Below are 21,618 nucleotides of genomic sequence, written 5' to 3'. Positions count from 1 at the left end.
TTCTGTGAGGTGATTCACTTTCCAAGCCCCGGGATCCCATATGGGCGCCGGTTCTAATCCCGGCAGCTCCACTTCCCATCCAGCTCCCTGCTTGTGGCCTGGGAAAGCAGTTGAGGACGGCCCAATGCATTGGGACCCTGCACCCGCGTGGGAGACCTGGAAGAGGTTCCAGGTTCCCGGCTTCGGATCGGTGCGCATCAGCCCGTTGAGGCTCACTTGGGGAGTGAATCATAGGATGGAAAATCTTCCTCTCTGTCTCTCCTCTGTGTATATCTGACTGTAATAAAATGAATAAATCTTAAAAAAAATAAAAGCAGTTTTAAAAAATTGCCCACCGAACCCTGCACACCCACCAACTGTATTTGCATGGAAGACCCAGAAGAAGTTCCTGGCTCATGGCTTCGAATCGGGGTAGCACCGACCGTTGCGGTCACTTGGGGAGTGAATTATCAGATGGAAGATCTTCCTTTCTGTCTCTCCTCCTCTCTGTATATCAGACTTTGCAATAAAAAATAACTAAATCTTAAAAAAATAAATATATCTTTAAAAAAAATAATTCCTCAAAAAAAAAATCATTCCTCAGAAATAAAATTACCCACCACAGCCAGGTCAGCGAGCAGGCCATAACTGCACCCATGTCTTCCAAGTGGGCAGCAGGCACCCAAGGACTTGGCCCACCATCCCCTGGTGTTTCTGGGGAAGTGGAGCTGGCACCCAAGACTGGGCACTACAGCACGGAATGCGGGTATCCCGAGTCCCATCTTCTCCGCTGTGCCAAATGCCCACCCTTTTCCATGCCCATGATGCAGCCTTTCCTGTATCTGTCCTCAATCCAGTATAATCAGGTGGCATGACCCAACCCCCACAATGCTAAGGGTTAGGATTTGACCTGTGACCTCAGTGACAGGTCAGGTACATGAGCTGGTGTGGCCAATTAGAGTCAGCTGCTGCCCACTCCTGAAAGAATGGCTAACTGTGGGGGTTGGGCTGGGGGGTTAGCTTGGAACCATGGCTCTCTGCCCCCCAACTCCAAGGATGGAAGCATGGGGACAGTTCCTGGTGGGATCTCCAGGCTGCCAAACGCAACCATGCCTGCAGCCCCCGGCCTCTTCAACTACACGGCCCAGTAAGCTCCCTGCTTTGCTTCCACCTAGTCACAGTGCCAAGAATCCCAGGAAGCACCTGCTTGTGCTGCTTGGAAGTTATAGCAGCACTCCTAGGCCACACAAGGATGACCCTCCAAGGCCTTGGCAGGTGCCCCGCCCTCCCCCTGACTGCTCACTTCCTGCCTGGGCCAAGCACCACCACCTCTGGGGTCATCTCCAAATTCCCCTCAGCCATCGGGGTCCGGTGACAACTTTTCCCATCCAAGACCTTGCGGTGGGGGTTCTGCTATAATTGTGTGTGTGCACGTGTGTTGGGATGGGGCTTTGGAACAACATGGCCCGGGGCTGCACTCCCGGGAGAGAAGCAGGGTGTCCTTTCGGCAGCCACCCTAAGAAGGGAAAAGGGAACAGGTGGTAGCAGAAATCAGACCTGGATTGAGCTTCTGGCTGCACCCCACCAGCCTTCCCAAGCATTTAAGGGGTTACACACCAGCAGATGGGGGCTTTCCATCTATGTGTCTTTCAGGGAAACAAATAATTTCTTTAAAAAAAAGGGGGGGCAAGGGGATCATATTACAAATTCCTGAAAGAATCGATCAAATACGCAAGGCCCTTACCTTCCCCAGCTCTCTTGAGGCCTGGCGGAACTCAGAGTAGGCTTCAGCCATGACGGTGGCCCTACAGAAGGGAGGCGGGGCAGCCTTCTGCAGGGAGCCCTCCTCCTACCACCCCTCCCCCAGCTCTCCCCATTCCACACCCCCCACTCACTTGCAAGCCAGCCCTCCACCTGGAGGCAGGTCTGGTATGTGCTCTGAAGCCAGGGTTCCGAATACAGCGTTTAGGGTGGGGGGCTCCTGAGTAGTGGCACACAGTTCTGTGAAGAAGGCAAGGGTTGGGGGAGGGTGGTAAGACCCTGCTCTCCGACTACCCATGGCGTCGGGACTCCCCAGAGCGCCCACTCACCTGCGACCCTGCGGCGCAGGGCTGCATCCAGGGCCAGCTCCCTCCTAGAGGCCTCCTCCGTAGGCCTGGGGGCCCCCGGAAAGCAGACCAAGATGCAAGTCATGTTGTCCAGGCTGCCCTACAGAGGAAGGAGAAAAGGGAGCCCCATGGGAGAGCGAGCTGGAGGCAGAATTCTCCAGCAATCCCGGAGCCCAAGGATCCCCTTCTTAATCCAGGCCACAAGAACCCATCCCTTAGACTATGCCCCTTCAAGTCCAAGCCCCGACCTAATGGGAGGATGACCACGCCTTCTCACTGAGGCTCTGCCCAGTGCCTAGTTGACCTGCCAACCCTGTCCAGCACCTCCCCCTCTTAAGCCCCTTCCACGTGTCTGCCTAGCCCCTCTACTCTCCCGTGAGGTCTCAGCATCGCTGGGCACCCAGCAAGCTGATTTGGCTGTGTTCTCGCCCCCTGGCCTAGGAACGCACTGGACCCCGCTTGGCCCCCACGCCCTGTCCCCAGCACCTTGCACAGGCACGTGTCCAACACCTGCGCGCAGAGAAGCTCTGGGGCCAGGCCCAGCCGGAGGCGCGAGGCCACCAACTCGGACAGAGCCGTGCCAGACACCGCGTCCCAAACGCCATCCGAGGCCAAGAACACGAACTCATCCTGGGCTAGGTGTTCCAGGGCGGCCACCTCGGGCTCCGCCGACAAGAGCTGCTGCTCGGGAGGGCGTCCCAGAGCCTCCTTGAAGGCAAAGTCCCCCAATGCTCGCGACACGGCCAGAGAGCCCTGGACTCGCTGACCGCGGATGGTGCCGCCTGCGTCATGGATGCGCTCGCGTTCTCGGGGCCGAAGAGGTCGGTGGTCATCGGTGCTGAAGGCCATGGTGCCGGACCGGCGCAGCACGGCACGGGAGTCCCCGCAGTGTGCCAGGTACAGGAAAGTCGGGGACACGAGCAACGCCACGGCTGTGGAGCCTCCGGGCTCACCGCCGGGCCAGAGTGCACGCAGGCGCTCGTCGGCGCTCAGGAAGGCGCAGCGCAGCGCGGCGCGGACACCCTGTGGCTCGCGGGGCTCCGGACCCAGCGCCTCGAGCACGTGGGCCGGCAGGCGACGCGCGCAGAAGCGGGCAGCCCGTGCCCCGCCGTGGCCGTCGAAGACGGCGAAGAATGCCCATCCCGAGGGCAGCCCGGGCAACTCCAGACGAGCGCAGTGCGCGTCCTCCATGCGCGCGCGCCAGCCTTGCACCGCACTGGCGCCGAAGCGCAGGTCTCCCGACGCTCCCCCGTGCGGCCACTGCACGCACCGCGGGGCGGCCAGCAGAGATGGACACCCGCCTGGGGCCGGGCACCCATCTTGCTCCTCCTTCTCCTCTTCCTCGCTGTTTGGCCGGAGGAGACGCCCCAGCAAGCGAGCGAAGGCCGCCATCCTGTGGCCTAGGGATCGGGAAGGCTCCGCCCTGGGCTGCCCTCCTTCCTCCTCCCAATTAAATCCCTCCGCGGTGAGATGCTAAACCAGCTAAATCCCGTTTCTATTCCTGGACCTGCAGGTGGGATGGAGTCGCACCCTCCAGGTCGGGCTTAGGGTCTCGAGGGCACACATGGATAACTGTAGCACTTGAGCAAACATCACGCACGGCTCACCTCACCTCTCCAATTTATGGAGGGGAAATTGAGGGAGAAGTGTGAGCATCCCTGGCCACGCAGTGCGGGGCGCCCTGGCCCCTTCACCGCTGCTCCCTTCGGCCTATCAGGTGCTTTTTATTTTCCCAGCCATGCCCACCGACCGACCAAGCCAGCAGCCTCACACTGTCCTCCTTGTCGCCGTCTGAGCACCGCTTGTAGTTAGCATTAAAATTCCAGCTCTTGTCCCCAAACCCTGGAAACCGGCCTATTTTCTCTCCAGGTTCTGAGTAGGCCCCCAACCTGACCCGCTTTCTCATTTCCTCTCGGCCACGCCTCCAGAACTCAGATCCTGCCCAGTTATTAGAATAATCCTAATTTATTTGAGGTCCAACCCTGTGTCTTAACTTTCCAGAATGCAAGAAGTTTCTTGGGCCTAGTGCAGTTGCCTAGTGGCGAAAGACTTCACATTGCATGTGCCAAAATCCCATGTGGGCGCCGGTTCTAATCCCCGCAGCACTGCTTCCCATCCAGCTCCCTGCTTGTGGCCTGGAAAAGCAGTCAAGGACGGCCCAAAGCCTGGGACCTTGCACCCATGTGGGAGACCCGGAAGAAGCTTCTGGCTCCTGGCTTCAGCTCAGCTCAGCTCTGGCTGTTGATACTTGGCTGCTTCTCTTTGTAAATTTGCCGTTCCAATAAAAATAAATAAATCTTTTTTAAAATGGAGGGGCCCAGTGTGGTAGACTAGTGGCTACAGTCTTCGCCTTACATGCTCCCGGAGACATGGAGGAGGCTCCTGGTCCCTGGCTTCGGATCAGCTCAGATCCGTGAACCAGGGGACAGATTTTTCTCTGTCTCTTCTTTTCTGTAAATCTGTGTTTCCAATAAAAATAAATAAATAAATCCCAAATAAATGCTTCTTTCTGGTCTCTTTCCACTCCCTTTGTGCATCTGGGCTTGGGCCAGCTCAGAGTTTCCAGAATATTTCTGTTTCTGCCTCCCCGTGCCAGCCCTAGCCCTGCTCCAGCTCAGCCCAGATACTCACACCCCATCTGCTCCCAGACCCTCCTTTTCCCTCGCCCTCTTCCCCTATCTGCGCAGCCGCTTCTGTGGAGACCCCAGACCTGGAGGGGTAACCTCCCTGGCCCCGCCACGCCCCCTAGCTCTACACACTGGTCCCGCCCCCGGAGGGCGTGTCCATCTGGTCCCCGCCCCTCAGCTGGCTAGCCACTCCCTGCTAACCTGCAGGCTAACCTCTCTGGCCCCGCCCCTCAGCTGGCTAGCCACTCCCTCCTAACCTGCAGGCTAACCTCTCTGGCCCCGCCCCTCAGCTGGCTAGCCACTCCCTCCTAGCCCTTCAGGCTAACCTCTCTGGCCCCGCCCCTCTCCCTAGCTCTTTAGACTAGCCCCGCCCAGAGGGCGTGGCCCCACAGTGGCCCTCCCCACCCTTCGCCCTGCAGGCTAACTCGCTGGCCCCGCCCCCGGAGGGCGTGGTCCAGTCGGCCCCGCCCCTTCCGCGCCGCAGTGCCGGCCCCGCCCGCTCAGCCGAGCCGTGCAGAGGGCGGCGGCGGCGGCTGGAGGGGCCCGGGAGGAGGCGGCGAGGATGGCGGCGTCGTGGGCGCGGCGGAGATGAGCACCGGCGGCCCCGGGCCCAGGGCGGCGCGGCCGGAGTGGGCGGGGGTCCCGATGCAGGCCCGAGGGGGGCCATGGGGCAGGTCCTGCCTGTCTTCGCCCACTGCAGTGAGTACCAGGAGGCTCGGGCCTGCTGGCGGAGAGGCCGGCGCCCGGGGTCCTCGGGGTACCCCGCCTGGGGCGCCCCGCGGCTGCAGAGCCGGGAGCAGGAGGCGGTGGAGACAAAGGAAGGCCTCCCCTCCCCCCGCGATCCCGCGGCCTCGGGGGGGATGGAGGGGAGCAGCCTGACCTGCAGGACCCCGGGTGGAGCCGGGCCCGGATGGGGGACACCCCCGGATGGTCGCGCGGGGCGCCGGGAGGGGTCGGGCCCTCCCCAGGGCGAGGCCGCGGGCGGGAGCTGTCCCTTGGCCCTGGTGCTGGCCGCAGCCGGCGGCGAATGGGCTTGCTTGGGTGCGAGGCTGACAGCCAGGACGGAGACGAGGGGGTCTATCTCCCCAATGGCCCACCCGTCTCCACATCCCACCTCCGTTTTCTGCCCGACCTGGCCCAGACCCTGTTGTCCCTCTGGGTATCGGCCAGGACTCTCCAGTCGTTAGCAGGCTCTGCCACTGCTTAGTAGTAACTGCCCTGCTGTTGGCCTCCGACTCCCAGAGCTGGGGCGAAGGGTGGCGGGTTTGCAGCGCTGTGGAACCTCTGTTGTGTGTGGAGCACCTGGCTGGCTCAGGGGGAGTCCGGGGGTCCCAGCTGAGCATGCCCTGGGTCTCTGAGCCCAGGACTCTGGGCACCATTCTCTGTCCCTGCCCCACATGGTGGGCTGGCTTCTACGGCTGTGTCTCAACGCTTTGCCTGAATGGAGTGTACAGAAACCACAGTGGGAGAAGCTGTGAGCTCAACCTTGTGGGGTGCCGTCCCAGCATGTGAAAATCTTGCCCTGGCCTTGGCTTAGGAAGGGGGTACCCCACCTCCACCCCCTCTCCTCTCTCATCTCCCCCTCCTCACTTACACCTGCGCACCTCTCTGGCCTGTACTGCAGGAAGACTGCCTCACTTCCCTTGGGTCTCTGCTCCCACGGGCATCTTGGGGTGCACACTGCCTGACACCGCACCTCCAGGCTCTCCCTCTCTCGGCCCTGTCTGATGAGCCCCCATAGCATGTGTTTGTTGCCTGCCTTCTGCACACTTTCTGGAAGCCCCCTGTGTGGTATAGGTGCTGGTATAGAGCAGGTGGTCGGGGTGGAACCCCTTCCTCCTAAGGTCCCTAACAGGAGGCCTCTAAGGTTTCTGAACTTCAACTTCCGAGCTGCCTGCCTGCCTGCCCTGTGGTGGGCCACGTGTCCCAAGATGCCAGCACTGGCTCGGACAGTCCAGACTTTTCTTCTAAGAATCTTCCATCATAAAGGTCGGTTTATTTATATTAGAAAGGCAGATTTATAGATAGCAGGAGAGATAGAAAGATCTTCTGTGTGCCAGTTCATCCCCCCCAAATGGCTGCAATAGCCAGAGCTGAGCTGTTCTGAAGCCAGGAGCCAGGAACTTCCTCCATGTCTCCCACATGGATGTGCTGGTCCCAAGGCTTTGGGCCTTCCTCCACTGCATTTCCAGACCACAAGCAGGGAGCTGGATGGGAAGTGGAGCAGCTGGGATACAAACTGGCACCCCAATGGGATGCTGGTGCAAGCAGAGTGAGGATTATTCAGCGAGTCATTGGGCCAGCCCCAAGTCTTCCACTCTCTCTTGCAGAGGAAGCCCCGTCCACAGCCTCCTCTACCCCGGATTCCACGGAGGGTAAGTGGGGGTGGAGCTGGAAGGGGGCGCTGGGGGCCGCATCCCCCTCCGGGGGGCTCAGCCGCTCCCCCCTGGGTCCTCAGCAGGAGGGAGCGAACACTCAGATTTCCGGGAGCTGCACACAGCCCGCGAGTTCTCCGACGACGACGAGGAGGAGACTACGTCGCAGGACTGGGGCACCCCCCGGGAGCTGACCTTTTCCTACATCGCCTTTGACGGAGTGGGGGGCTCCAGCGGCCGCCGCGACCCCACCGCCCGCCGCGCCCGCCCCCAGGGCCGCTCCATCTCGGAACCGCGAGACGCCCCTCCGCAGCTGGACCTGGGCGACAGCTTGGAGAGTATCCCCAGCCTCAGCCAGTCCCCGGAGCCCGGACGCCGCGGCCACCCCGACCCAGACCCAGACCCCGTCGCCGCCGACCACCCCCTCGAGGAGGACCTGAGGCTGCGGCTGCACCTGTTGGGCTGGGCTGCCGGGGAGGCCGGCGCTGGGGAGGACTCCTCCGCCACCAGCAGCTCCACCCCGCTGGAAGACGAGGAGCCAGGCCGTGCAGCAGGAGTGGAGGCCGGAGAGCCTGGAGCAGGTGAGAGGGCCGAGGCCTGAGCTGGGGGTCTCCCCTCCTGGCCCCTCAGGGCTCACGGTCTTTCCTGTCTCTCTCCCACGACAGAACTGGACGCACAACCCCAGCCTGCTCAGCCCTCACCTCCCAGGGTCCCGACTCCTCAGCCCAGCCCTCGGTCTGGGACCCCGCAGCCCGGCACCCCATCTCCACCCCGATCTCGAGATTCGAACTCGGGTCCTGAGGAGCCCTCGCTGGCTGAGGACGAAGCCCCGTGCAGGCCCCTGGAGCGGGAGCCAATCACAAGACAGTGCCTCGATAGCACCGACCAATCCCAGTGGATTTGGGAGCCACGCCCTCTCGGTAAGCCTAGTGCTGGAGAAAGGGCCCCCCCACTGGACACCGCGGGAGTTGGAAGGAGCCAATGGGAGGAAGGCAGGCGTGGGCTGCACGGGGACAGGCTCCGTTATCTGAGATTGCCATTGGCTCTTGGTGCGTTAGTGCCCCGCCCACTGGAGGCGGATTGGCTGAGAGCGCATGCAGCTGCGCCCCTCGCTGGGGGTGCGCCCCCTGGAGGCCGAGCAGGGCTGGTGCGGCCGCCCCTCCTGGGGCTGCACCTGCTGGCGGGTCGTAAACAGAGCAGCTCCGCCTCCGCGCCCCGCCGGGCCGGGTTACCGGGAGCTCCCAGCCCTGCGCTGTTTACAACTCGGCCTCCAAGTTTGGGCCTGGGGCCCCACCTCTGGGGACACCCATTGGCTGGGTCCAGGGGCGCCCCGCCCCTCAACTCTGCCTCCTGGTTCCGCTGAAGGGGCAAAATCTCCGGGAAGGAGCCGGTACCCGGAGCCTCATCCTCTGAGCCAAGATGTGCAGTCAAGGTGGGCTTGGGGGCGTGAGGGGAGCCGGGCCGGAGGGCTGGGGCACAGCAGAAAGGAGGCGGTCCTCAATTCGCCCTTCCTCCCCTCCAGCTGGGGGGGGGGGAAGCAGTAGTGGTGTTTTCTAGTGATCTGGGGGTCTGCAGAACTGCGGGCTAGGGCTGGGGGTGCTCAGAGAAGGGGGAGGGAGGGCGAGCCTTGGAATATTGGGGGACCCCCTTGTGTCCCCTGCCCCAGGGCTTGGGGGACCAGGAGCTGAGTGGGCCCCTCCCCCAGCCTGAGGCCCTGGCGAAGCTGTCAGCCCAGGACTGGACAAGCCAGCACAGCTGCTGGCCAGGCCCCCTCCCCCCAGCGTGCCTAAACTTAGACCCCGCTTCAGGCGACCCAGCCCTTCCTTCACCCTTGGGGAGCCTGCGGGTTGCTGCATGCATGGCAGGGGGCTCAGTGTGGTAGGAGTGTTATTGGGGGCCAGGTCGGGGTGGGGTGCTGGGACGGAGGAGCCGAAGCTTTGGGGTTTGGAAGTCCCTGACCAGGGCTCTGGGGGAATTGAGGAGATGTGTTTCAGATGTCAGCAAGGGGCCTGGGGTCTGAGTGAGGGCCCGCCTTTCCCCAGGAGGTAACCCTTAGACAAAACGGGGTCCCTGTGGTTGTAGCCCCTGGCAGGCTGACAAGCTTCTCAAAGAGTGAGCTCACCCATAGCCGGGCAGGTTGCTGGGAGGCGAGCGATGGTTCTGTTTTGCTGCTGTAAGTGAGGAGGGTGGCCACCACATTACTGAGCAAGCTCACACCATGTGTGACGTGCCAAGCCGGCGGCCAGCTCCTCTCGTCCAGGGCTGCCCCTACTCTCCAGGGACTGATTCAGTCCCAAACAGCAGCTCCAGACAGTGGAAGGATGTTGTGCGTGACACTGCTTGGGTCAAGGGCTTAGGGACTGGAGCAAGAAGGACCAGCCACAGACACGGAGTCCAAAAAATAATAACAAAACAAATGACAACACAACGGACAATGGAATAACACACAGGTGTTAACTTCGAGAAGTCTGTGGTCAGTGGAGTGGAAAGATCTGTTTATGTCAGTGCAGGTAGCTTCCAGGAGCTGTGTGAGGACTTGTGTTTAAATGGACCCACCTTGTGCATACATGACCCGTGACACATGTGGAGATGAACTGGACCTGTGACCTGCCTGTCCTAGTGGTGTCCAGGAAGTGCAGGAGTGCCACCTGTCTGTGCACACACAGGACAAGGGGCAGGAAGGATGGGGTCTTCCAGATGGGCACCAAACAGAGAGGATGCTGGGACTTGGGAGAGCTGGGGACAACGGGAGGTCATGGCTGCCGCAGGCAGGTAACAGGCTGACGCCCCCTCCCCCTCCACAGTGGCGGACCTGCTCTACTGGAAGGACACGCGGTGGTCGGGCGCGGTCTTCACGGGCCTCATGGTCTCCCTGCTCTGCCTCCTGCACTTCAGCATCGTGTCCGTGGCCGCGCACGTGGCTCTGCTGCTGCTCTGTGGCACCATCTCTCTCAGGGTTTACCGAAAAGTGCTGCAGGCTGTGCACCGGGGGGATGGCGCCAACCCGTTCCAGTGAGACCCTCCTGCCACTCCCCCTCCCCAGAGCCCAAAAGTGTGACCCTTGAACTGCAGTCTATCCTCATCCTCTAACCGGATGCCAGCCTTGACTTTAAACCTGGCTCTGCCTTCTGACACCCGCCCCCCTCCGGCCCGGGATCATCCTGACCTCTGTCTCATCTTTATCCCTGACCTTGACCCTACGTTGGCCCTCTGGCTTTCTCCCTGACCCCCATTTTCTGTGCTGGCTGCAGCAGCCCCCCTCCACACACACACACACACCCTGCTCAGTCTGGGCCCCACGGACCTTCTGAATGCCCCTCCCTCTCCCCCTCTGCCCCATGTCCTCTCAGGGCCTACCTGGACGTGGACTTGACCATGACCCGGGAGCAGACTGAGCGCTTGTCCCGGCACATCGCCTCCCACGTGGTCTCCACGGCCACGCAGCTGCGGCATTTCTTCCTTGTGGAAGACCTCGTGGACTCCCTCAAGGTGCCCCCACCCCCTTCCCTACTGCCCAGGTCCACCGGGGTGTGTGTGAGTCGGGAGGGGGCCCCCCAGGCCAAAGGGGGTGGTTCATGGCTGACCCTGCGCCCCCTCCCACCCCAGCTGGCCCTCCTCTTTTACATCCTGACCTTCGTGGGTGCCGTCTTCAATGGTTTGACCCTTCTCATTCTGGGTGAGCTGGGAAGGTGGCTGGGTGGGGAGGTGGACGGCTGGGGTCTGGACAGGGGGAGCTGCGGGGGGGACTGTCCTGGGTGAGCCCTGACACTCCCCCCTCACACGGCCGTGTCTCCCGCAGGCGTGATTGTTCTATTCACTGTGCCCCTGCTGTACCGGCAGCACCAGGTGAGCGTTACAAAGCGTCCTGTGGGCAGGTGTCCCGTGGCCGCCCCTCATCCCCGTGGGGCTGATAGAGCCAAGTTACGGTGACTGAGCGGCCAGAGGCCAGTATCCCGTACAGCAGATTTGCAGAGAGAAAGAGAAATAGAGAGAAAGATCTTCTATCTGCTGGTTTACTCCCAATGGCTACAGTGGCCGGAGCTGAGTCGATCTGAAGCCAGGAGCTTCTTCTGGGTCTCCCACGTGGGTGCAGGGTCCCAAGGCTTTGGACTGTCCTTGACTGCTCTCCCAGGCCACAAGCAGGGAGCTGGAAGGGAAGCGGAGCACCCGGGATACACACTGGTACCCACAGGGGATGCTGGTGCTTGCAGATGGAGGATTAGCCAGTTGAGCCCTCGCACCAGGCCCTCCACCTCTGTGTCCTTGCCCAGCCAGGGTCAGGCAAACCAGTTGCCATCTTCCCCTAATCACCCACAGATGGACAGATGGACACACACAGCAGAGACTCAGGCCCTCGCCCCAGAGCGGCACTCGCGGCTCCGTCTACATGCATGCGCACACCCCCAGCCATGCACACCCCCAGCTCCCCTCCCGCCCCGCCCAGGATGGGGACGCTGGGGCAGGCCCTGGTGTGGGCTGCCTTGAGGTCACTCTTGGCTCTCTCAAGGAGAGGATTGACTGTGAGTTGAGGGAGTAGGGAAATTCCCTCCGATCTTCTCTCTCTTTCCCCAGGCCCAGATTGACCAGTACGTGGGGCTGGTGACCAATCAGTTGAGTAGCATCAAAGCCAAGTAAGCAGGTGGGGGGCGGGGTGGGAGGCCTGGCACGCGCTTTCTGTCTATACTCGCATAGGGTGACTGGGTGGACAGGGCTGGCTCTATCGGCCTCCATCCCTCCTCTCCCGCGGTTTTCGGGGTTGCCTGCCCCACCTCGAACCCCTCCTCCCTCCTCTCCTGCAGGATCCGAGCCAAGATCCCAGGGACCGCAGCCCTGGCCTCCGCTGCCACCGCCGTCTCCGGATCCAAAGCCAAAGCCGAATGAGAGGGCTGCCTCTGCGCCCGCGCGGGACGCCCGACCCCATCCCCGAGCAGCCCCCCACGGCCCCTCCATCTGCATCCCCAGCCCCTGCTGCCTCAGGCACTTCCCCTGGTGGGAGTCAGGGTCACGCCCACCCAGGAGAACTCGCGCAAATCGTCTGAGCGGCTGGGACTACATTTCCCAGGAGGCGCCGCTGTCGGAGTCCAGGAGAGGCGAGGAGCTTTGGCCGCGGGGCCTTCTGGGACTTGTAGTTGCGAGTCGTCTGTCAGGGCCTCGCCCTGCACTACTGTGACCCGCCGCTAGAGGCGCCGTAAAGGAAGGGGTGTCTTCCCTCCACAAGCCGAGGCGAAGGGTCCCCCCAAGGCTGGGGGTTTTGCATGGGGCCCAGGGGAGGCCTGAGCTTGGAGTTACAGTTTAATAAAGACTCCTGTGGAAAAACCCACAGCCTCCTTTGGCTCTTTTTTCTTTTTGGTTAAGATTTATTTATTTTTTTTATTGAAATGTCAGATATACAGAGAAGAGGGGAAACAGAGAGGAAGATCTGTCTGCTGAGTCACTGCCCAGGTGGCCATCACAGCCGGAGCTGAGCTGATCCGAATCCAGGAGCCAGGAGCTTCTTCGAGGTCTCTCACATGGGTTCAGGGCCCCAAGGCTTTGGGCCGTTCTCGACTACATTCTCAGGCCACAAGCAGGGAGCTAGATGGGAAGTGGAGCAGTGAGGCCATGAACTTGTGCCCATGTGGCATCCCTGGTGTGCAAGGCGAGGACTTTAGCCACCAGGCTATGGTGCCTGGCCTGTCTGCCAAGATTATGAAGTGGTGTGGGGAGCTCGCTGGGAGACCGCTCCACTCCCGGGCGAGGGCAGCCCTGCCATAGCTGTGCTCAAGACAGGCCTCACTGCGATTTCTTTCTCCACCTGCTGTGTCGCCATCTCCAAGCCTGAGACCCCTAGATGTCCCTGTCCCCAGACACGTGTCCAGACCCCTTCCTCATCCTCGCGGCTCAAGGACATTGGAGCTCACGCTGTCACCAGGCAGGACCCTGGACGTCCTCTTCCTCACCCCCTTGTCTGTCCGACTTCCCAAACACCTGCCCACCTCTGGCCATCGTGGTTGTCTCGGGCTCAAGGGCAGGGCCTCCTGGCCTCTTTAGGCTTCAGGGTCCTAAATGATGCAGGGGACGGAGGAGGCAGGAAACGACCAACGGTAACGCCCCAGCTGGGCTCCACTCGGTGCAGTGAGGCTCGGTCCCCTGAGCCTTCAGTCTGCTCACAGGGAGCCGTCGTGACAGGTGCGCCTGTGTGGAAAGCTGCTGGCCAGGGGCAGAGGGACAGGTGCTCGGGACGTGAAGTGTCCTGGCCGCTGGCTGTCCAAAGTGAACTCTACAGTGTCTGACTGCCCGCCCTGCCACTTCCTAATTTCTAAGCATTGTGAATTTTATTTTTTATTTTCTAAATACAATATATATATGTATTTTAAAAGATTTATTTATCTTTATTGCAAAATCAGATAGAGAGGAAGATCCATCCAATGATTCACTCCCCAAGTGAATGCAACAGCCAGTGCTGCGCCAATCTGAAGCCAGGAGCCAGAAGCTTCTTCCAGTTCTCCCACACAGAAGTAGGAACCCAAGGCTTTGGGCTGTCCTTGTCTGCTTTCCCAGGCCACAAGCAGGGAGCTGGATGGGAAGTGGAGCTGCTGGGATTAGAACTGGCGCCCATATGGGATCCTGCACATTCAAGGTGAGGACTTTAGCCACTAGGCCACTGCATCAGGTCCTACAATATATTTTTCAAAGAACTGTTGTTATTCCTTGAAAGAATGCCGTGGGTTTTTTTTAAATTTTGAACTTATTTCGACAATCTTTACATAGCTGATTAGGGCACAAAGGGTCAAGGGCTACAGGAAAGTGTGTAAGACCATTGTTTCCACATTATTATTGTTATTTTTTTCTGTATCTGGGGTAAGGGGAAAGAAAATGGAGAAGCCCCTCCCAGCCTCCCACCCAGAAGCCATGCATTGAGCACCAGTGGTCAACAATAAACACAGAAACATGAACAGCTATAATGTTTGTTAGTGAATGCGCTGGCTTCATGGCCTGGTCCCCAGTAAGGCATCCCAGCTTGAAGGAGTGTTGTGTGGCAGGTGTTCTCAGAAGCATGTACAGGGGACACCTAATGGCAGCACAGGGACAATATTTTAAGCTTCTTAATGATGATTCCCAAAGACGCATCTCCGTAACACCTGCTATCCTGCATACCAGAGGAGGGGGACGAGCAGAGGGCCTGGTGGAGACTGCAGGTCAGGAGTGGCTGCACCCCCAGGTCTGCCCCTCTGGACCAGGCTTAACGCTGTACGGCCCTGCTGCCTGGGCCGATCTCACAGCGACGCGTCCACCTCCTCGGGATAGGTCAGGGGAGCCTGAGGCCTGCAGGACAACGACTCACCCCACCCACTCAGGTGGATACCTGTTAAGCACTCACAGGTTCTTGGGCACCGGGTGGGTGGGGTGGCAGGCGGTGGGTTACAAGATCCACCCACGAGGAGGACTGAAGGATCCGTAAATCCGTGGAGTGGAGTGCACAGAACGGCATGTGGCAGGCCAAGTGATGGCGGGCTCAGGGGATAGAGTGACAGGCTTACTATTTTCGACTTGGCATGGATAGCCAAGCAGAGGCTGAAGCCCAAGGAGTCAGAGAGCTGCAGAGACGGGGCACTGAACCCGGAGGAAACCGCCACACGCCCGCCCATCCTCTAGCTAGAGCCTCGAAGCACCTGCATACTGGGAGCCAACCTCAGGGGGGTGAGGCACCAAGGCAGAGAGAGACAGAGGGTTTGCACTCACTGGCCACCTTCCAAAATTGTCACTAAAGTAGCTGGGGCTGGGCCATAGAGGCGACAGGGACCCAAGCCCCGAGGCCCATCGTCCTCTGCTTCCCAGGGAGCTGCGGTCCAATAAGCAGATGGGGGCTTCGAGCCTGGACGCCCCTGAATTCCTTGAATGCAGCGGGGGACTTCCAAACGGAGGGGATGCCAAACTTCTCCCCAGGGAATCCCCTGTTTTACAAGAACAGTTCTGGTCGTTAAGAGCTGATTGCTCCGGGCGGGTGGGCTGGAGGGCGTCCGATTTTCCGATTACAAACACGGAGATGTGGCCAGCAGGGTCCAAGTTGCAGGCCTGCCCTCCTGGGAGTGGGAGTAACACGCGTGGACGCGCCCGAGGTCCCTGCAGTTCTACGGAAGAAGCAGCAGGTGTCGCTGCAGCCCCATCGCCGGACGGGCATAGTCAGACTTCAAGAATCCGGACTTGTTCCTGGAAGCACCTTCAGAAAGGCGCATGGTGAAGCCTTTCCTACTATTACAAGGAAAAACAACTGGCTTTTCTCTTTTTGGGAAAAAAAAAGTGGGGAGGGGACTCCTGGTCCTTTAATGAACAGCCAAGTTTCAGAGCGCTGCTTCCCAGAATGCGCGGCGCTATGTAAATGAGACTGTTTCCAAAACAAGGATAATTCAGACTGTATCCACAAACAGACCGATTCGAAAGGGCATGCGTAGTGGTGTAAAAAGGACGGAATTGATCAATGTGAAAGCTAGCTTGATCAAGTCATCACCTGGTAAGCCACCATCATCCTAAAAGGGCCGGATTTCAGAGCTTTATATAGTGCCGTGGGGACAGCGCATTCTGCCCGGATGATCCTCAGTGGTCTGGGGTGCAGGCTTCAAACCTGTAGCTGTCTAGCGACAGAGTGGTTCAATTCCACCTTTCGGGCGCTGTTCCGTTTTCTCCTTACTTTTGTGAGATTTTGCAAACCCCGCGTGGGCTTACAGCACACTTCTGCACCCTGTGTCCCCGGGAACCCCTGTTCCGTGTGTACCTGGGGCTTGGCAAGGACCCTGCACGTCTCCATTCCTGTCTGGCCTCCACATAGGACTGTGCTTTCATTTGTGTTTTCTTTCGATTAGTGGCTTGTGGAGGGAAAGTGCGAGCCTCCCGGAAGACCAGGGGAGGTATTGGCTCAGGGAACAGGGGACATGCTCCAAGCCAGGGTCAGGGGTCCTGGAACAGCCCCCCTACCTCCTCTGCACAGGCCCTGCGGTGTCTACCCCCGCCAGCCCCTTGTTGCCATCCAGACCCCGCATCCCTAGGCTCCCAGCCCATCCCGCACACACAGGCCAACGCCCCCTCCTCTAGAAGTCCATGGGCTCCTATGCCAAATCAGATTCACGTGCTGTGCCCCAGTCTCAGCCCTGACACCTAGGGGGACAGGGCCTGCTTCCAGTCCAGCTCCCTGTTAATTCACGTCCTGGAAGTCCTTGGGTCCCTGCCACCCACTTGGGGTTCTGTCAGCCCGATGGGGTTCCCAGGTGCTGGCTTTGTCCTGGCTGCTGCAGGGAAAAAAAATTTTTTTTTGGACAGGGGGGAGTGGATGTAATGAACCAATTCATAGAAGATTTCTTTCTCAAAGTGAAAATCAGTAGATAAAACTTTTAGAAACGCTTAGCGAAGTGCTGCACGTTTTGTACTTTGTAGTTCCAACCCTTTCTTCGCTCCTGACTAGGCCTAGCAGACTGCAAGTTCATGTACCCACCATGCTGGTGGGCAAGGCGCGACGGCACCTGTCTTCGGGTGGCGCGAAGGGCACATGCCTGCAAGTGGTAACAGTCCCAGCGGCCCAAGACAGCTGCCACCCCGCGATCCATCCTGCCTTTGTGCTGGTCCAGCCCCTCCTCTGGCTGCATCGAACATCCCGGTCACTACAAGGTTTCTGACGCTTCAGGGGACTTTGTCCCAGGAAGCTCCCACAAAAAGAGCATGTGGAAGTCCTCCCGAGAGTCTAGCTTGCTTCTGTCCTGCTGCAGGCTGATTCACCTGGAGGTGTGTGTTGGGGGCTGGGGAGTCTCCCCAGCCTACCTCCTGCTGAAAAGCCAGCACCGAGTGAAGAGGCATTGTGACCCAGCAGGTGCTTTTTTTCAGAGCTTTTTTTTTTATTGGCGACAGTGCAAAACCAAGTGGGGGAGGGAAGCGGCCCAGCCCCTCCAGGGTCAGGTGCAAAATACAAAAAAAAAAAAAAAAAAAAGGAAATCACAAACACAGCAGGGCATCGCGGAGACCTGGGGAGTCCATGAATTGTGCTCAGCAGGGGCAGCCCCACCCACAGTCACACACTCGCTCACACCCGGCACTGTCCAAGGTACAAATTGTGGGAACACGCAGCCCCATGCCCCGGCTCCTGACAGGCGGAGGATGAGGGACGCTCAGAGGGGCAGGAAAAACAAAAAAACACGCAAGAGGCGGAGATGCTTGGGGACAGACAGGCTGCGGCTACTTCCCCAAGCAGTCCCACACTCTGCATGCGGAATGGGGGACCCCAGCTGGGCTTGCCGCAGGGCTCACACACACACACACACACACACACACACACCCATATATAATATACTTATTTATACATAATAGATATAAGTGCCTTTCGGAGACCAGGGACGGGATAAATAGCTAAGGACGGGCCTGGGGGACTCAAGGCCAATGCCGGCGACAGACGGATGGACACGGCGGGTGGAATGTTTCCCATGCAACTTGGAGAACAGTGGCGACGGGCGGGGCAGGGCACCCACAGAGGGTTAAAAATAAGACATCTGCCTCCGGGTTGACCCTCACGAGGGTTAGAAGGAGCGGGAGGAACCCGCCAGGGAGCCCAGCGGCCCCAAGGGGGTGGGCACTGCAGCCTCAGCCCCAAAGGCATGTGGGGTGCCACAGGGCTTCCTAGGCTGGGGGTGGGGGTGGGCGTGGCGGCCTTAAAGGGAGAGGGGAAGGTCAGGGCAGCCAGGGCCAAGCATTGACAGTCCTGGGGAGACAGACACCCACTCCCTGTTGAGGGGAGGGGAGGGGAGGCTGCAGGGAGGGGGATGCCGCCCCGGCTCCCTGCGCAAAAACGCGCCGTGGTGCATTTCACAGTATCGAGGCCAGGCTCACCCGCGGCGCCTCTGCTGCTGTTACCAAACGCCCAACAAGGCGGTGTGGGTGGCGGGGGGGTGCGGGGGGTCCTGGGGTGGGGTACCCGCACAGCCCGGTCCCAGACAAGCTGGGTGTTGTTCTGGGAGAAAAGGATGGGGACGGGGCAGCCGGGAAGGCAGTTCACATTTTAAACTAAGTCTGGGGAGGGGGGCAGAGCCTCAGGAGTGTCCCCCTTGCGGGGGATCAGGGGCCGCCTAAGAGGATCAAAACCCCTGCCCCTGGAAATGTGGGATAAATAAAGCTGGGGTCTGGGAGAGGAGGGGAGGGGGCGCTAGGCCAAACCGGTTTGGTTGCTTCCAAGAAGGGTAGGAGTGGGGAGGCTGGGAAAAGGAGGGGGGAGGTGGGGGTGGGTCAAGGCCCTGTTGAATAGCTCTGGAGAGGCCCCTAGCCCACCTACCCCACTGCCCACTGCACAGCACACACAAGCCAACCCGCAGCCTCATACAGGCTGTGTGCCCCACCTCCCACAACCCCACCACCTGCTCACCCAGCCATAACGATTGGTGGGAACCAGCGATAGGGGGCCACACAAGGCGCCCCTCAAACCATCCACACCCTCCCCAGTCCCTGTCCCCAGAGTCACCGGCTCTCAGATCAAGTCCTGTGTGCGGGTACGTGCAGCCATCAGAGGCAGCACAGTCAACAGGCGGTCCTCCAGGGTGGGCGACTGCGGCCAAGGGTCCAGCTGGCCATGCCCCCAGCACATTTCCTCTTACCCCCCCCAACTCTTTCTGTCTTCTTCCAAGTCCCTCTGCCTGGCGGGTTTGCTTTGTGTCTAAAGAGTTCACAGAGCGAGCAGGGAGGGTGAGCCGAGGGGGTCGCAAGGCTGGTCGCTGCCGCTGGGGCGTTGGGCGCCGGCGAACGCGGAGACCTCCGGGCAGGTGAGAACAAACGAGGAAGTGTACGAAGGGGGGACAACGGGGAAGGGGTCGCCCAGGACGTGAACTTCACTGTGTGTAAAGAGAGAAGCCGTCAGGTTGGGGGGCGCGTCCTGGCCGGTCTCGAAGGGCAGGGGCGGTGGTGGCGGGGGCGGCAGCAGCCAGCTGTAACCATCTTCCTTAGCGGGCGCTGGCCCCGGCCCGTCTCTCACCTCCGCCAGCGGGCCCGGCCCAGGCCCCTCATCGAAGGGGATCTTGCAGCCCGGTTTGTGGGCCACCAGCACAAACTCCAGGCGCTCTTTCTCCTTTTGGAGCTCGGCGATCTCTGACTCCAGTTCTGCCTTTTCTTCCTCCAGCTGATCCGTCTCCTGAGACCCCCGGGGGTGGTGGTCAGCAGCGGTGCCGCGCAGGGGCAGGGCGGAGGGGGGAGGGATGGAGGGAGGGGACAAAGCCAGTGAGTGACTACACAGGTATGGTTCTCATCCCTCCTCCCCCAGCCCTGTCCAGGGACCAGGAACAGAGCCTCGCCCCACCCAGGCTCCTGCGGGGCAGGTGGGGGAGAAGTCCCCCACTCTGCAGCACACTGCGGGCTGCGGGACAAAGCTTCCATGGAGCCTGTCTTCGCATCTGTACGATAGGCCCTGGGGTCCCTAGAAATCTGGTGTGCAGGGAACACTCCCAGGTTTGTCAAGTGAATGACCACCTGCCCCAATGGCGTTTCACACACTTTTAACAACTTCCTTTTAATGCTGTCCACAGCCCCCCCACACCGCTCTTTCCCAGTAGAACAGGGAAGCGGAAAAGCTGCCGGGTCCTCACCCCCAATATTGCCACATAAGGGGTCCCCCACAGGAGTGCCAGGCTAGGGGTCTGGGCATCACCCCTTATGACTGCTAGAACATGGCAGCAGCTGGGGCAGACTCTCCTGGACGGTACAGGGAGGAGGAAGAGGAGGTGCCTGGGAAATGAGGTGAGGGTTTGGGAGGTGGGGAATGTGAGGACCAGATGGGAGAAGTAATGGGAAGCTCCTCTTGGGGCGCCCAACCCAGGCATCCTCTCGGGACATGGCAAAGGCTGGCAGTGCCAAGCCCCGGGTCATCACTGGTGGGGGGGCGAACAGGAGCCAACAGATGTGTGGCCCATCTATGTGGCAAGTGTCACCCAGGGCAGCTGCACTTGCAGCAGGTCCAAGAAGGGGCAGGGTGGGGGCGAATGGACAGAGAGGGGAGACAGCCCCCCATCAAACCCCAGCAGCAGCACCCCTCAGCCCAGCCTCACCGCTTGCAGCCGGTCAGTCAGCTCCCTCCGACGGTTCCGGCACTTGGCAGCCGCCAGCTTGTTCCGCTCCCTGCGAACCCTTCGTTTCTCCTCTTCCTCGGGAGTGAGCTGAGTGGGAGACAAAGAAGCTTGAGCACACTGCGAAGCCCATGCCCGCGCCCCCCAGCCCCTCTGGCCTGTGCCACCTGCAGCTAGAGCCAGGGGGTGTGACTGCCCCTGCTTCTGCCCCTGCCCACCTCCCAGGCCAACTTCCCAGGTGCCTCACTCACCGTCTCTTCCCGGGGTCTCCTGGGCCGAGCTCGGGCTGGCCGAGTAGGCCCGGGACCACTGGTCCCGCTGGTCGAAGGACCACCACCACCACTGGTTCCACCGCTGCTGTAGCCACTCAGACCCGGCGTGGAGTAGCTGGTGCCTGGCATGTCGTAGGGGTCGACGGCTGGGGGCTGCGAGGCCAGGGGCTGGCCCTGAGACTGGGCCATGGATGAGATGAGGGTGGGCTGGACGAGCCACTGGAGGTCCTGGCTGGTGGTGATGGCTGTGACCGTGGGCACGAACGAACCGGGCATGTCCCCGAGGCCGGCGCACTCCTACGGGGTGACACAGCCACACACGGGCGTAGACACACAAACAAAGACACCAACACACACCCGCCCGCCGTTGCACATCACACACACACACACACACCGGCCTGGTGAGCCAGCTCAGGGCCCAGTGGGCTTGCATGCGTGTGTCACCGGCTCCCAGCCACGACACCCGCCCTTCCACTATGCCGTGACGCAGTGGATAATGAGAGAATTTCTGCTCAACTGGCTTCTATCTCCTCCTCCGGCTTCGGGGGAAAAAGGTTGCCCGGTTCCAGCCTGTGGTGATTCACACCCGGCTTTGGTGACTCTTAGGTGTGTGTGTGTGTGGAGGGAGGATGGCGAGGAGGAGGCCGGACAGGGGCGGGTGACAGAACACCGCTCTGGTGGGGAGGAGGGGGACGAGCCACAGTCACACACAGCAGCCACAACACCCCACCCCCACCCCGAGGCACGGGGAGGAGGGGGTAGAGGCCTTGGGCCCCAGGCACACGCACGCACACACACACCTGCTCCGGGCGAGGTCCCCTGCAGGTGCAGAGGGTGGGGGTCACAGTGGCAGAAGACCCCCGACTCCACCCCCTCCAAGGACAGGGCCCAGTAGTTTGAAAACGTTTCAAGTAACTGCCTCTCCCCGGAGTGAGGTTGACAAGGGACAGTGGAGGGTGGATGCACGGAGAGGGGACAGGGACGCCCTAGCTCGCTCAGGCCATGCACGAGGGGCGACGGCGGGGGGCCCGGGACCCCAGCACCGAGGACAGCCCATGTTTCAACACGCCGGAACCCGCGCGGCCGCCAGCCCGGCGCCGCTCTTAAATACGCTTGCGGGGGGCGTGGCGAGGGAAGGGCTGGCGCACTGGCCAATCAGCGTCCTGGGAACGCAGAGGGGGCGGGGCCCCGGG

At 60.7% G+C, this 21,618-nt stretch overlaps 4 protein-coding genes and 1 non-coding gene across 7 annotated transcripts in view; 3 read left to right on the top strand and 2 right to left on the bottom strand.

Annotated features, from left to right (window-relative positions):
* SNRPD2 (small nuclear ribonucleoprotein D2 polypeptide) overlaps positions 1 to 21,618 on the top strand; it is a 184,986-nt gene that overhangs the window by 102,717 nt on the left and 60,651 nt on the right. The window lies entirely within an intron of this gene.
* Positions 1,703 to 3,479, bottom strand: PPM1N (protein phosphatase, Mg2+/Mn2+ dependent 1N (putative)). The gene is made up of 4 exons (XM_058673939.1): positions 2,574 to 3,479; positions 2,070 to 2,187; positions 1,875 to 1,980; positions 1,703 to 1,784 (listed from the first exon to the last, which is right to left on the bottom strand). The coding sequence occupies exons 1-4, from the start codon at positions 3,477 to 3,479 to the stop codon at positions 1,703 to 1,705; spliced, it is 1,212 nt and encodes a 403-aa protein (XP_058529922.1).
* RTN2 (reticulon 2) lies at positions 5,224 to 12,400 on the top strand. Of its 2 annotated transcripts, XM_004597940.2 has the most exons (10): positions 5,224 to 5,413; positions 7,045 to 7,089; positions 7,176 to 7,670; positions 7,755 to 8,009; positions 9,894 to 10,101; positions 10,440 to 10,578; positions 10,696 to 10,765; positions 10,889 to 10,935; positions 11,662 to 11,720; positions 11,889 to 12,400. In XM_004597940.2, the coding sequence occupies exons 1-10, from the start codon at positions 5,380 to 5,382 to the stop codon at positions 11,968 to 11,970; spliced, it is 1,434 nt and encodes a 477-aa protein (XP_004597997.2). In that variant the 5' UTR covers positions 5,224 to 5,379; the 3' UTR covers positions 11,971 to 12,400. The 2 variants fall into 2 exon arrangements, with proteins under 2 accessions (XP_004597997.2, XP_058530244.1); XM_058674261.1 differs by lacking the exons at positions 5,224 to 5,413; positions 7,045 to 7,089; positions 7,176 to 7,670; positions 7,755 to 8,009 and adding an exon at positions 8,209 to 8,521.
* Positions 15,651 to 15,737, top strand: TRNASTOP-UCA (transfer RNA opal suppressor (anticodon UCA)). The gene has a single exon. It is a non-coding gene; the product is annotated as a tRNA-Sec (tRNA).
* FOSB (FosB proto-oncogene, AP-1 transcription factor subunit) overlaps positions 17,913 to 21,618 on the bottom strand; it is a 5,763-nt gene continuing 2,057 nt past the window's right edge. The window contains exons 2-5 of one of the 2 annotated variants that reach the window (XM_058674268.1): positions 20,405 to 20,722; positions 20,136 to 20,243; positions 19,070 to 19,225; positions 17,913 to 18,929 (exon numbers count right to left, since the gene is read on the bottom strand). In XM_058674268.1, coding sequence (XP_058530251.1) covers positions 18,927 to 18,929; positions 19,070 to 19,225; positions 20,136 to 20,243; positions 20,405 to 20,722 — 585 coding nt within the window. In that variant the 3' untranslated portion in view covers positions 17,913 to 18,926. Of the gene's footprint in view, positions 19,226 to 20,135; positions 20,244 to 20,404; positions 20,723 to 21,618 lie in introns of both variants that reach the window. The other variant, XM_058674266.1, reaches the window with a different exon arrangement.

This window comes from Ochotona princeps, chromosome 16 (assembly GCF_030435755.1).
Source record: "Ochotona princeps isolate mOchPri1 chromosome 16, mOchPri1.hap1, whole genome shotgun sequence".
Classification (NCBI taxonomy): Eukaryota; Metazoa; Chordata; class Mammalia; order Lagomorpha; family Ochotonidae; genus Ochotona; species Ochotona princeps.
This window is presented reverse-complemented; position numbering and strand designations above follow the sequence as displayed.

What these genes read in the sequence shown, in the direction of transcription:
- PPM1N (XM_058673939.1), bottom strand. Translation starts at nt 3,479, where the DNA reads ATGGCGGCCTTCGCTCGCTTGCTGGGGCGTCTCCTCCGGCCAAACAGC. An exon ending in TGGACACGTGCCTGTGCAAG is followed by an intron (nt 2,188 to 2,573) that starts GTGCTGGGGACA and finishes CTTCCTCTGTAG; the next exon opens with GGCAGCCTGGACAACATGAC. An exon ending in CCTGCGCCGCAGGGTCGCAG is followed by an intron (nt 1,981 to 2,069) that starts GTGAGTGGGCGC and finishes CCTTCTTCACAG; the next exon opens with AACTGTGTGCCACTACTCAG.
- RTN2 (XM_004597940.2), top strand. Translation starts at nt 5,380, where the DNA reads ATGGGGCAGGTCCTGCCTGTCTTCGCCCACTGCA. An exon ending in GGCCGGAGAGCCTGGAGCAG is followed by an intron (nt 7,671 to 7,754) that starts GTGAGAGGGCCG and finishes CTCCCACGACAG; the next exon opens with AACTGGACGCACAACCCCAG. An exon ending in TGCTGTACCGGCAGCACCAG is followed by an intron (nt 10,936 to 11,661) that starts GTGAGCGTTACA and finishes CTCTTTCCCCAG; the next exon opens with GCCCAGATTGACCAGTACGT.